This window comes from Meleagris gallopavo, chromosome 1 (genome assembly GCF_905368555.1).
Source record: "Meleagris gallopavo chromosome 1, MGAL_WU_HG_1.1, whole genome shotgun sequence".
NCBI classification, from domain to species: domain Eukaryota; kingdom Metazoa; phylum Chordata; class Aves; order Galliformes; family Phasianidae; genus Meleagris; species Meleagris gallopavo.
In genome coordinates, this window is record NC_139404.1 from 2314832 (window position 1) to 2328916 (window position 14085).

The 14085-nt window shown below is 37.3% G+C and overlaps 1 protein-coding gene and 1 pseudogene across 3 annotated transcripts in view; both read left to right on the plus strand.

Annotated features, from left to right (window-relative positions):
• CHCHD3 (coiled-coil-helix-coiled-coil-helix domain containing 3) overlaps positions 1-14085 on the plus strand; it is a 195032-nt gene that overhangs the window by 84036 nt on the left and 96911 nt on the right. For both annotated transcript variants that reach the window (XM_085212975.1, XM_085213047.1), the window contains exon 4: positions 403-547. In XM_085212975.1, the coding sequence (XP_085069101.1) occupies positions 403-547 (145 nt within the window). The remainder of the gene's footprint in view (positions 1-402; positions 548-14085) is intronic.
• LOC146545178 (uncharacterized) overlaps positions 1-14085 on the plus strand; it is a 252501-nt pseudogene that overhangs the window by 54917 nt on the left and 183499 nt on the right. The gene's annotated exons all lie outside the window — the stretch shown is intronic.

The following is a 14085-nucleotide window of genomic DNA, read 5'->3' on the forward strand; positions in this document are numbered from 1 at the left end:
GCAGAAAATAATGGTGATTTTAGGAGGAAGTTGGACTGTGGGACAGGGAAGAATTTCCTTGAAAAAACATTCCTTAAAAGCCACAAACTGAGTACTCCTCATAAAAACAGAGCTTTGTACATACCCATAGTACTCAAAGATGCTTTTTCACAAACCCTTGAATGATCAGTGCTCAGTGTGATTTATGAGGTAGCATTCCTAAGACTTGTTGATTTGTGTATTTGGATTTTGATGCTTGAATCTGAAATAAATCAGGAATTTCATGTGAATTCATGTTCTGCCGTTTTTAGAAGCCTGTAATAATTTGCTACAGTGACTGCTTTCAAAGTAATTGTGTTTACATTTCTTAAAATGAATTTAGATAATAAGCTTTCCATCTGAATTTCCCTCTGTCTTCTGTAGACTGAAACAAGAACAAGCGTATGTACGTGATGAGTTTGGCAAAATCCTGGAACGAGAAAGGATTTCTTCAAATGAGCACCTGACCCGAGCCATTCTTCGTGAGAGAGCTGCGACAGAAGAGGAGCGTCAGAAGGCGCAGCGCTTTGTAAGTTCAGGATCTTGTAGAATGCTTGGATTGCTGAACAGCCATCTCTTCTGACTCGTTTCAAACTAGAAGCAGAAAGTGTATGTTGCCTTGTGATTTATTTAGTAGAGAAGAGTGTGATAGAAGAATAGTTGAATAATAATACAATGTGATAGGAGACTAGTATGCTAGTCTAGGTCGGGGGAAGTTCTTTACTATGAGAGTGGTGAGGTGCTGGAACAGCTACCTAGAGAGGTTGTGGATGCCCCGTCCATTCCTGGAGGTGTTCAAGGCCAGGCTGGATGGGACCCTGGGCAGCCTGGTCTGGTATTAAATGTGGAGATTGGTGGCCCTGCCTGCGGCAGTGGGGTTGGAGCTTGATGATCCTTGAGTTCCCTTCCAACCCAAGCCATTCTATATTATGATTCTATGAGTCTGATTACTAAGTTGGATTATCAAAGAGTTTCAGAATACAAGACCCTCTTCCATAAGTTAATTACTTTCATATTTCAAGGAAGTCCATAATATTCCTCACTTGAAAACTGACTGTCAATAAGGAATCAAAAAGTGTAATTTTGAAGTCTCCTTCATGCTAGAAAACAAAAAGAATTGTCTCACTCTTGTTGATTGCCTCAAACCTTAGTACTGGCTTAGTGAGAAATTCTGTATCAAAGAATCCTATTTTAATAGAGCTGCTGTATAAAAACTTCTGGACAAAGAAGTTATAAAATGCAGCTGTCTGTTTTCTTTTGAAAACTGACTACTGTATATTTCAGTCAGTTTTCAAACGTCTGGCAGATTCATAGCTTCCTATGTAACATTTCCTTGGTATATAGAGTCTGTACTGAGCTTTCCTAGTAATGATGATCGTTACACTCTGAGATACGACTATCACTTTCTTTTAAGGTAGAGTATAAATGGTTAACAGATCATTAACAAGAGTTTCAAATGACTTATGTGAGCATTCCTTTTAAAATATGGAGGATTAGTTATACCAACATCTATATAAATATGTTTGACTCTCTGCATCAAAGATGAATTCAGAGCTTTCCAAGAGTTACTGATGGATAAGAGAGAAAACCAGTGACTTCAGTAATCAGTAGCTTTATCGATGCTGTGTAAATACAAATCTATTGCCTCTACTATCTTTCCAAACCATTTGTGACTTAAATTTCAAACAAACAAAAACTAAACAATAAAAAATTATTAGATAAATTATTAATATTTTTATATTTGGGGGAAAAAAGGAAAATGGAGGGGAGTTATGTTTAAGATAGAGCTTTAGTCTTATGCCTTTAACCCTCGGACTGTTAATATGAAGAATGGATAAGGGTTTTGTGGTTTCAGCCTAATGGAGAACTGAAGGGTTACATTGGGGTTTAATATTTGCATGACTTACCTTGAACTTTGCATCTTTCACTTAGTGCTGTGCTTAGCACTGTGCTTTTGTGAAGCACGTGATGCCTTTCTCATCATCCAAATGCCTGAGAGATACCTAATTATGATATGAAACAGGTGTATTTAGTTATTATGTTGATTGTATTATTAATTTTCACTTATTCTAGATTTTTTAAGGTAGAACTGCCTACATGAAGGAATCACCTGTGAGGTTTTAAAAGATCCTGGAGTTCTCTGGTGAAGTTCCCTATGTAATTTTGCTGAAACTACTGCAATTTTTTGTTTGTTTGTTTCCACCATAGTTTGTTATTAGCTGTTTATTCATCTAATGTATCCAAGTTGAATTTATAACATTTGTAACACGAGGATATGTCTGTGTGCTCCATTCGTCAGGCGGAGTGAATAATCCCATGTGCTGGTTAACTGCTAGAGTAGGTTGATTTTTTTATTTAGCCCAGATTTGATCACATCTGTCAGATTCTTTATTGGAGAAAGGACTAGTGTTTAGGAAATGTCAATAGTATTATCTTCAATGTTAATTCCTTTGCTGCTAAATTGTTTAAATAGTGAGCAGACAAAGATATGGTAAAACAGGAAGAATGTTTTTGTATAAAGGCTGCTAATTCAGCTTTAACAGACGTGAAATTGTTAGATTGAAGTAATATTTCCCAGTCTTAAATTCCCTCACATTTAAAACTGGCTGCTGCTTACAGGTTCAAACAGGAAACTTTTAAGTATTAGAACACCAAAAGTTGGCATTGGCTCTTCATACAGATGAAGAAAATTGGTAAGATGAAGCTGAAGCTGACAGCTAAAAGAGTAGAAGCTTTGCAGGTGATAAGAAGTAGAGAAAGATGTCATTTGTCTTTTTAAGCAGAAGTGTTGCAATTTTCAACAAAGATATCTAAAGGAATCCAGCAGAGCTTGAACAGCAAGGTAAGGCAAAGGAGTGCACCCGTAAAAAATTGGAAATAATTTTTAAGTGAGCAGAATGAGCACGTTAGGCTAAACATTAAAAAACAAACCTCCCAGAATATTAGGTGTGACTAAAAGGGTTCAGTCATCCCAAGTTGGAATGGACACACAGGGATCGTGAAGTCCAACTCCTGGCTCCACACAGGACCAGCCAAAACCCAAACCCTACATCTGAGCATGTTGTCCAAATGCTTCTTGAGCTCTGGCAGCTCAGGCCATGCTCACTGCCCTGGGCAGCCTGTTCCATGCCCACTACCCACTGATGCAGAACCTTTCCCTAACCTCGGGCTCTATCACTGTCACCAGAGTAGAATGTGTGTGCAAGCCCACAGACTCCATGGAACTGAAATCCCAGCGGGACTGTAGAGTCAGAATATCACTGGGGAATGTGATCTGTGATCAGAATAGATGAACCCATTGCAGCAAAACAGTTCTGAATTAATTCCTTTACATGTGCCTTTAAAGTGGAGGAACTTTGCAAGCTGCCATGCCAGAAGTTTTCTTTGCAGAAATTTCCTCAGACAAAGCCATTGATCTGAAGATTCAGTAGAAAACATTAAGGAAAATTGATGGTTTTACCAATAACAGCTCTTCAGGCCTGGGTGGTATTCATGAAGGCTTTGAAAGAAACTTGATGATAGATGAGCTAATGACAGCTGAGCTACTTACATGCTGTGTAAGCTCTTAGGGGAAACGTCCTCAGTATAGGGTGGGGAATTGGCTGATGGGATATCAGCTTCTTAAAATATGATTCTGGGGCAGATCCAGACACATGAAACTCAGAAGTTCTGATGTTTGTACCAAGCAAGGTAGGAGTGATAAAATTTAGAGTCGAATTTCCAGGTCCTCAGGTGCAGAACGTGCTTGAAGTTGTGCTTGAGAACTATCTGTAGCGGTGCAGCATGTCAAAAACATTTCTTTCTTCCATACCCTTAGCACATACAGTGTGATATTTCTGTCCATCCTTCCTGAGGGAGGACTTCGTAATGGATTTAGGCATTTATTTCAGGCTGACCACAGAAGAATTTTGATATTGGATTGATCCCCTCTGATCCAGTGTAGTGTTCCATCCTTCTGACTACTCCAAGAATACTTACACTGTGTTTATGCAGGCAGCAGACCTATCTTCCTTTTCACTATTTGTGGTTGGAGACCTTCATTACACATCTAAGCATCGTGGATAGTTGAGCTGGGCACAATGTTGTTTAGTGCCTTTAAATGCGGTAGCTTTGCCATAAACAGCATATTGATGTTCCATCACTGCAGTCATTATGAGAGCCAGGGTGAGACACAGAGAACATGTAGGAAAAAAATCAATAGTTATCCAAAGTGCAGAGGACCTGTTGTATTTCCATCTCCTTGTAATGACCTGGAGTTTACTGTTAACATGTTTGCTTCACTATCTGGACTGAAACAAGCTGTCATTAAGACCCTATATGTTAGAAAATGGTTTTATTGAGCTGCCAATGACATTAAAGTCTCATTTCCCTTTGAAGAGGGACAGAAATATTGTTCTGTTCATTTGCTGTAACCATAACATTAAAATTTGATTACTGCTATCATTAGAAATCTGTATCCATACTAATATAATTATATATATTTCCCCATGTATTGTTCCAGGCTTTCACAGAAGTACCTGTTAGAGAATGAAGTCTGTTGTTGCTGAGCTATTTTCCTGTTGTGTAAATTATTTGCTGTATGAGAGAGTCTATTAATAAGCTCTGTGCTCAAAAAGTCAAATTGGCAGAAGTATCCTTATTTTAAAAAGCAGTTTCTGCACTTCAGGTGTATGTGGTAATCAATCTATTGGATTTTTGAGGTAGGTGTAGAATTCTTTTTTTTTTTTTTTTTACTTTTCTGAGCACTGAAATCAATAGACAAAATACATTCCTTGATATGTTAGAGCTGAAGCACATTGAATTATGATAGGAGTGAATTTGACCTATTGTCATAATTGAATACATATTGTCAAAATGGAGCGTTTCCATCTTCTCTGTCTCAACTGTTAGGATATTTTTCCTATCATCCTTGGGTGGCACGTCCATACCACTGCGTGCGTGTGCTGTGCAGCCTTTCCTTTAGCGTTGCATTTATTTTTCCTGTTCCCAATTCATTAGCTTTTTCAAGAGGAGGTCCTCTATTTTCTCTAAGCAGATTATGTGCTGACTCTTCCTGCTCTTTCCAAACAGTCCTGTGCTAACCGTATTTTAAGGATGACTTCACTAGAAAATACCAGGGGGAAGAATTACTAAACGAGTTAAAGCATTAGTTCTCAAGAGAAAAGAAGTCTGTTTACAAACCTGCAGTATTTATTACATACCTCATTTAGCTCATTCATCATTTTAATAGAAAAATGAATCTTTTTAGATGATTCTGAATAATTCGAGGTAAACTACATAGCCTGAGGCAAAACATGATTGCTTACTGCAGAGAGGACGAAGCTGTTTCTGGGAAGTATGGTATGATTGGTGGCTATAATTTACAATTTATGACAGTGAAAATACTAAAGGCTCACATTTGAAAATTAGACTTAAGATTTGAAAACAACATGGTACAGAGCTAAACCTAGTGACATTTCTTTTGTCTCTTGTTCTTCAGTTTTATAATGTAAAAGTACTTGTACTCTTCGAATGCTTATATTTTTTCAGATCTACTGGTAAGATTTGATTCAGTTCTACGTACGTGGTACTTTGTTGCCAAGTGCTTTTCCCCTTGCCATTTAGAAATAGCTGTTTTGTCACAGCAAATGATCCCTTTGCCTTCATGCTCGTGATGTGGGAGACAGAGTAAAATTCAAATGAGGAGGAAGAAGTTGCTTTTGAATGCTGAGGATGAGATCTACGGATCTTTTATTGGCTTTGTTTTGGGGGAGAGAGATTTGGTTGCTTTTTTACAAAAGCAGAATACACTGAAAAAATCATTTACACTTTGAAAATATTAAACTCCATTGCACTTTACATGCTTATCTTCATTTGAATAAACACGATGTTATGGATATGGCTTATGCCTCTCCTGGCACACATTTATTTTCTCACTGAGTCTCCTCGTTGGCATTGCTGATGCAGCTGTAAGGTGTGTAGGATAGGAATCTGGCTTTCTGTCTGTTCTGGGATGCTATATAGATGATACAAAACTACTCCATGAACAAGGAGGTGCTACTATGCAAATAGAGATCAGTCATGTTGGTTTCCAGCAATGCAAGAAATGGGACTTACTACCAAATATTTGCAAACCGTGAGTGGTTTTCTTATCTGGCCAGATATATGTGCCTTAAGGAAATGGTAAAGGCCCATTTGCATGTCTAAAATTACTTTATTACTGAGTGAACAATCTTTTTCCCCTTGATGTAGTTAAACAGTAAAAATAATTTAAAATAGCCTGTGGGTGACCATACTGTTGTTGCTGTAGGTTGTAATCCCAGTATGACCTCTGTCATGTCAATAGTTAAGCAGTGCTTTATTTCATCTCTGAAACTGCCATTAAATGCCCGTGAACTAGAATAAGAAATTTCTTACCTGTATCTCTTTTCTGCCCCTTTATAACATCTGTTCTGACATTTAAAATATTTGTTTCAATGGAACAGTATAAATAATTTTCTCTTTCCTCCAGTTTTTGACTTAACAATGTTGTAAACCTCTAATTTTTTATTCTTATATCTAGCAATCATTTTTTTCCCTCAAAGTTAGACATGTAAGAAAAAAAAATACAGTAAAAATAGAAAATTTTGAAGGCAAGGAAAGTGCACAAAGTGAATATTTATTTCCCTCAAAGTTTCTGTTTGAATGGTGAGAGAAATGTGTTTTGTTAGTCAAACGACATTTAAGAGCTTGCTTTTTTTATTTTTAAATTCATATATAGCAAAACCCAAGATACTTGACAGAAGCAAAATTAATCACTGTGTTATCTCAGCATCCAGATGAAGATCTAGTGCTTTACAAAGCCTGCTGCTCCATCAATTTGTTCTTTTGGTTGAATTCAAATTGAGTTCATTTTTATAGATTCGCTGCATAATACTCTCCTCTCTCCTCCCTCATTCATTAACCAATTTGTTCTTGCTACTCCCTTTTTATTGAACAGCTAACAAAATTGCTATGCTATCTTTTCAAATGAATGTCATCATTCCTTGTCATGCATGGGCAAAAAGTAAGCATATGCTTCCTTTTTACATATACATTTGCTTCTTCCAGAGAGAATACCCATTTCTGCCCTCAAGATATCATGAAAGGGTTGTTTTAAATAACATTCTTATAAAGGTTTTGGTACAATGCTTCTATATAAGTATTCCTATCCAAACTCCATTTCAGGACACGTATGCGCTGCTGGTTGTAGGACACAACAGAAGCCACAGAAGACTTGAAACATAGCACATACACAGTCTCCTTCATTTCTTCATAAGGATTTGCCAGCTCTTAAGATTCTCTTTATGACTTTTATTTAATATCTATTTACTCTGAATTTATGCTGATTTTGGCTGGGCAGATATTCCTGCTATGTCTCCTTTAGAATACTTAAGTTACTTTCCTTTCTTTGGGTTGAATTACAAGACTTAAGAGAAAAAAGGGAGGAGAAATGAAGAGCAATTTGTTTTACTAATGACCTACCTTTAACTAACTTCGCTCTGCACAACATGAGTGTTTTGTTTGGGAACACCATTTAAGAGAAGGGAAGCAAACCATGGAAGGAGTATAATTTGGAAGATATGCAGCAGCCTGTCTTTAAAATAGTAATAAGAAGAATCACAGAATCACAGAATTGTAGGGGTTGAAAGGGACCTCTAGAGATCATCGAGACCAACTCCCCGATCAGTAGGTTGATTAGTGGTGTTGATGTTGCTATTCTCTGGTGTTCACTCTGTACTCTTAGAGTTCTTCCTATACTCAGGACTATACATATTCTGTTATAAGCTAGCTCTGAGACAAAAGCCATTCTCTTTTAAGTAGAGAATACTAGAATGAAGCTAGAAAAAGACAAGAAGGGTGATGAGGCAATGGAACAGATTGCCCTGAGAGGTGGTGGAAGCCCCATCCTTGGAGACATTCAAGGTCAAGCTGGAGCAGGCTCTGAGCACCTGATCAAGCTATAGATATCCATATTCATTGCAGAGGAGTTAGACTAGATGGCCTTTAAAGGTCTCTTCCAACACAAAAGATTCTGTGATTCTTTACAGTCTTGAATTGGTCAGTTTCTGAGGAGATTGATAGCATATGTTCTTCCAGTATTTATATTTACAGCTGTGCCCAAGATTAGGTTTCAAACTTGGGTATAATTAATGGTGATAGAATGATAGGTTAGTAGCTAATTTAATTTATGTTGTTCTTTTCAGGACAAGTTGAGAGTCCACTTTCATGTTTGATCTATGCTGTAAACCCTTTTTGCATCCAGGAACCCCATTGCTATATTCTTTTACATCTGATTCCCATTTAGAAAATTAATGTCTTTTCTATAAGGGGAAAAGCGGTTTGTTTTCATTCTGTTTTGTTTTGCTTTCCCACTGAATGCTTATTCTGTAGTACTCTCAATTAGGGAACGGACCGTTATGCAGGCTGTAAGGCATGGGAATGACCTTCCAACCCCAGTACCAACAGGGCAGTGTTAATGAAGTATCTTCCCATTATGCATTTCTGCAAGCCTAAGTCTGGTGCTGTGTTTGTATGAGGGAAAGAAAGTACATTTTAGAAAAACTCTGTTAAATATCTTCAAACAAACAAACAAGCCCTTAAACTTTAATGTTAGAAAGGCCGGAGTGAAAGGACTATCCATATATCAACATTCTTAGCAGAGAAGTCATATTCTCCTTACACCAAAACACAAACAGAAGTGGTGCTGGAAAAGGTTTTATTGGTTTGTTTGTTGTTTGGGTTTTTTTTAACTTTCTCTGCTCTTTTTGCACTTTGGCATTTCTTTATTTATTAGTACAAAATTGGTTGACTTGTATTTCTACTCCAAGTTACTGAAATAGTACAACTGCAGTGTTTCCATAGGAGAAGTAAATGGTGACTGTGAAATACTGTTGTATACCCTGTTTATTTTATTTTTGTAGTTCAAAAACAGTTTTTAAGATTGAAGAGACAAGTTCTGTTGCATCACATTCATTTGTCTGAGTTACCAGCTTTGGTTAGAAGCAAGCCTGCAATAGATGACATGTAGTCTTTAGGAAGAAAAGATTTAACCTCCCACCAAGGATATCATTTTATCAGTTTATCAGAAGAAACAATTAAATGCATTAGATGGCACTTTTTGGTCACAATTGCTATTAGTACTGTCATTGCTGTGTGCTTGAATCAATAATTATCCTGGTAGTGTTGATAATAATGTGAATTCTAGAAAACACATTGTGACAGGGAATGATATTTTGGGGAAAAAAGAGGTTACAAATTGAAAACTTTCTCACTTTTTGATGGGATTTCATCAGTTCTGATTTGTAATTTTGGTATAATATGTCCTTTGGTTTAAGCAGAATATGACATACCTGTTGAAATTACTGATATGTAGACTGTCCTTTCACTCTGTCTTTTCCAAGCTGTTTTATATCAGTCCTGCTGGCTGTCTAACATAAGGTGAAGTACTTAGATATTGTAGCAATAGGTGCTAACATATCCAAAGTAGAATCAAATCCAATTTAAAAGGATCTATTAGAGGGTGAGGAAAGAGAATGACATCATGGTTAAGTCTGTAGGTTTTTATTAAGATTTGTTTTCTTCTATCAAGTATTATTTGTATTGTCATAGAATCATAGAATCACTGAGGTTGGAAAAGGCCTACAAGATCATCCAGTCCAACCATCCACCTGTCAACAAAAGTTCTCTCTAAACCATGTCCCTCAACACTACATCTGATGATGTATTCTACAATAGATTTGCTAGCATGTGCATGGAAAAAAATAGTTTGCCTCATGGATTTTTTAAAGGAGGGAAGACATTAAATTGGAAGGGTTGATAAATTGGGAATGTTAATATACCATTTTATTTAAGTAATAAAAATTATTCTCTTGACAGTCCTATCCTCTGAAGACTGGAAACTGTTTAATTTCACGGTTCCCAGTAGTACAGTATGTCATTTCTGTCCAGCACAGTGGAGTGGAGTTTTTAGCTGGAAATTCAGTCTTCTTTGAAGAAATATATGGATGATAGTCTTCATATGGACATTTGCATCTGTGTATGCATGTAATGTAATTTAGTGAATTGAAGCCAAACCATTCTCTTTTCACGAAGTAGCTGCTGCTTAAAAGTATACTGACTTCAACACACGGCCTACAGAGCATTTTTCTTATTTTACATGAATTTTGAAAGCAAAAACTGGTTTCAGTTGTTAAGTCTGCTGTTTAAGCAACTTTGTAAGAATGATGTAGTAGAAAAGTGCCAGCACTCATTTTTAGGAAGCCATGGTAAAAGATAATACAGTGTACTTGTTGCATTACTTTTTGGTTAATAGGGCTGATACTTCTAACTTAGTTTTGATTTTGGCAGATCCTGCAGCCTGTTCACGTAGTGAGATACCGCGTTGTCTTTTTCTTAGATGTTTGAATTCAAGTCAGGTTCGTAAATAAATAAATAACAGATTTTCCTTCCTTCTCATTTTCTTAATTATCATGCAGATAAACAGTGGGGTTCATGACATTAGGATAAGTGTCTTATGATTTTGTCTTGGATAAAGAAGCCTGTGCAGTTCTCCCTTTCCCCCCCCTTGGGCTATGCAGCAGTAATAAATGAGCAAGTCCAGAGTACTTTATGATAGATAGTTAATGGTGCTGCGCCTGAGCCAACAGGCTTGTTTCCGCAGCAGCTGTCACAATTCATAGTCATTAGCATACCTTTAATGGTTACATTTCAAAATAATTTCTGCCAGAGCATTTAGCATACATAAAGGGAAAAAGCCGTGACATTGAGGAAGGAGTTCGAAGTGTAGGTGAATTTTTTTAGACTGAGTATAATATTGGAGTGCATACATTCAGAGGGTGTAAGAGTGAATTGAAAATTATTAAAGTAATTTTGGAGGTAAAATACCGATCGACCTTCAAGGCCTATTTGTGACCAGGAATCTATCTTTAAACCCGTGAGCATCCAGAACCTTCTGTGCTGTTTTATCGAGTGCTTCTTGCATTTAGATCTGCAGAAAGACTGTTCCGAAATCTTCTTTTTGTTGGGAAGGGAATCGTTGTGTGTGACTGTGATACCAAGTCATTTCTAGCGTGTAAGGCAGAACTGAAGGGCTACCAAATGTTCAAAACGAAGTCATGACGGCAGACATCACAGCACCAGCTTGATGTATCTGCTATTTTGATGTAAGAGAAGAAATACGTGCATCTAATATCTATTAATAAAGTTTTTTGAAGGCTTTTGAAGATAGGCAGAAAGGATGAGGGGAGGAGGGGTAATGAGCGAGTGCTACATCTACCTCAGCAACAGGGGATCTTCTAAGAAGTACTCTGATAAATAGGTCAGTTGGATTTTTGTTTTACATTGTAATAGCTCATGTAATGTTTTAATTTTCCTTCTCACTTTTATCTGTCTGTTTAAAGCATGAAAAGAAAAATCACAGTTATTTCTTTTGAAAGCAGTGATGTTGGAAGATACTGAACTTGAGAAAATCTTTCTTTGAACATGCTACCTCCAAGCAAGCAGAAGGAGTGCCTATTATTTTCCCTTCTGATTTGCTATGACTAAAAAATCATTTAAAATTTGTATGTGAGCAGATTTGACCTTAACAAAAATAAGGAGTATTAGGTATGAAGGTAAACTTTCATTCTCCTGAAGCAGATTTTCTTACTTTTCAGGACCTTTCCAGTGCTGCCAGTTTTATTTCCATGTTCCCATTCGTTTTGGAGATTCATGGAAAAATTCATTTGTCTTATTGCTCTAAATCATTAGCAGTCGATTGAGACTCATCAACTATGAATGCGGTGAATTAGTTGTAGCAGGAGAGGAGGATGACTGCTTAATTATTATTAGCCATTATGTCAGGGGTGTGACCTTAGAGTGAGGTCACAGCCCTTGACAGATCTCTCAAAATCTGCCATATGTTTAAAAAATCTGTTGTTTTCATTTTTGATGGTAAGTCCTGGTATGTTAGGGAAAGAATCTGTCAGTTGGCTAGGATTATTAAGATTACAGAATCAATGCCTTTGAAGTTAAATGTTTTGCTCTCTTAGTGATGCTTACTGTTAATGTAAAAAAAAAAACCAAAAACCCCATAAGTATTGTGAAAGTTAAGGCATTAATGCTTTTCAATCAGATATGCAGAACTGGTGAACTTGTGTGATTATATTGGTCTTCATTTCTGTACTCTAGCCTCACTTTCAAGGCATGTAATCTCAAGCATTAGCTTATCTGAAAGCACTGTGAACTGTTTTTTAACCTGTTATGTCATTTGTGTTGGTATGCCTCATTGTATGTGGACTATGCAGTGTTCAGGGATGTGATTTAGTGGAGGGTTGTTAGAGTTAGGGGTAGTATGGTTAAGTTGCAGTTGGATTTGATGATCTTTGAGGTCTTTCCCAACCGAGCAATTCTATGATTCTGTGATCTATAACAGAAAAATCTGGGTGTAATTATAAACCAGAAAGCATTGGCAGTACCACACAAGAGTGTAAAGGTGGTAAATATCTTAGATTTAAAGATTACATAAACACAGTGTTTGGAGCTGAAGTTCAACAAATAAGGAACGCCAGATAAAATAGCTTCTGAAATCATAATTTTGCTGTTACTATTGTTTTGATGTAGCTTACTAGACTGTAATTTTCTCTACTAAAAAAAAAAAAAAAAAACTCCAAACTTTAAAAAAAAATCTTTTTTTTTTTTTCCTGTTTATCTTTTCAAAGAAATGAGGTTCAGCAAGGTGAAGTTGCAGCCATCCCAGATATGAGTACAGACTGAGAGAACTCACTGAGAGGAAACCTGCGGAGAAAAACTTGGAGGTTCTGGTGAGCTGGACATGAGCCAGCTGTGTGTGCTTGCAGCCCAGAAGGCCAATTGATCTTAGAATCATAGAATCACAAGGTTGGAAAGGATCGACAAGATCATCTCGTCCAGACTTCCTCCCATTGTACCACGAGCCACTAAACCATATCTCTTAGCTCCTCATCCAGACACCTCTTGAACACTGCCAGGGATGGTGACTCCACCACTCCATTCTTCATTTTCACGTCCTTCTTTTCATTTTATTCTCACCACTTTCTCTCTTCCTTTCTTCTTTCCCTCTACAACCTCCAAGTCTGTCAGTTCTTAATTTCAGGACAAGGTACTACTTTGTTTCAGTGATGCCTGGGAGTTAATTGTACCTTTCACTTCTGTTGCTTGATGTTAGAATATTTTGGACCTAGTGGAAAGAAGAATTGCAGGAGAAATCTGCTTTAACGCCTGCAGCCCTTGCAGGATTCCTGCAGGTAGTCAGGCTATACATATTGGCTTGTGGGAGCGTGCACATGATGGATGAAATTATACAGAACCATATTGCCATGCTTTGACAAAAATTATCAAACCTGAGCTGTGCTTTTTGTAATTTGCCTTTTCCTCCAGAGGCTTATGGACATAGCGAAGTTTAATTTTCTTTTATTGGAGGTGGAAGAAGAAAGTGCCCTGATGTGATCTGGACTGCTTTCCTGGTTGATAGCAGATTCCTTTGGAAGCTATGTGAATGCTGGAACCTAAAGAAATTTCATTTATTGTTAGTAGAGAGTGTTATCTCTAAGTGAATGCATTTGGCCTAGGCCTTCAGAAAAGTTGGAGGTGATGTGTAACATCTTTAACTCTTTTTCTCTTGCTTCAGGAAGTCTGTAGCTTGAGGCTCTATGGAGCTGGAAATGAATGGAAAGTAATTTTTTTTTTTTCTGGGGGGATGACACAGGTGGTACAACAGTAAGGAGAAAACTTCACCATTCACAGAGCTTGTATTACGTTCAAGTTTACCTTTGAGGGTGTACAGGGTGAACAAACTGAAGCAGGGACATCTCCAATCTATGCTGCCTTAGATGCTGAGCATTTAGATTTTCCATTCTTACTGTTGGCTGTCCTCCCAAGTATTACTGCACAGCCCATTTGCCAGCAGAGGTAGGCTTTCTCTGCCTACATTTTCAGCAAGACGTGGGTCTGATCAGCTGTGCCAGAACTTTGCACCCTGGGATCTCTTTATAACTGAGGAAAAATGGGTATTTTGGGGGTGTGATTCTGGCACGTTTCAGATATCAACTT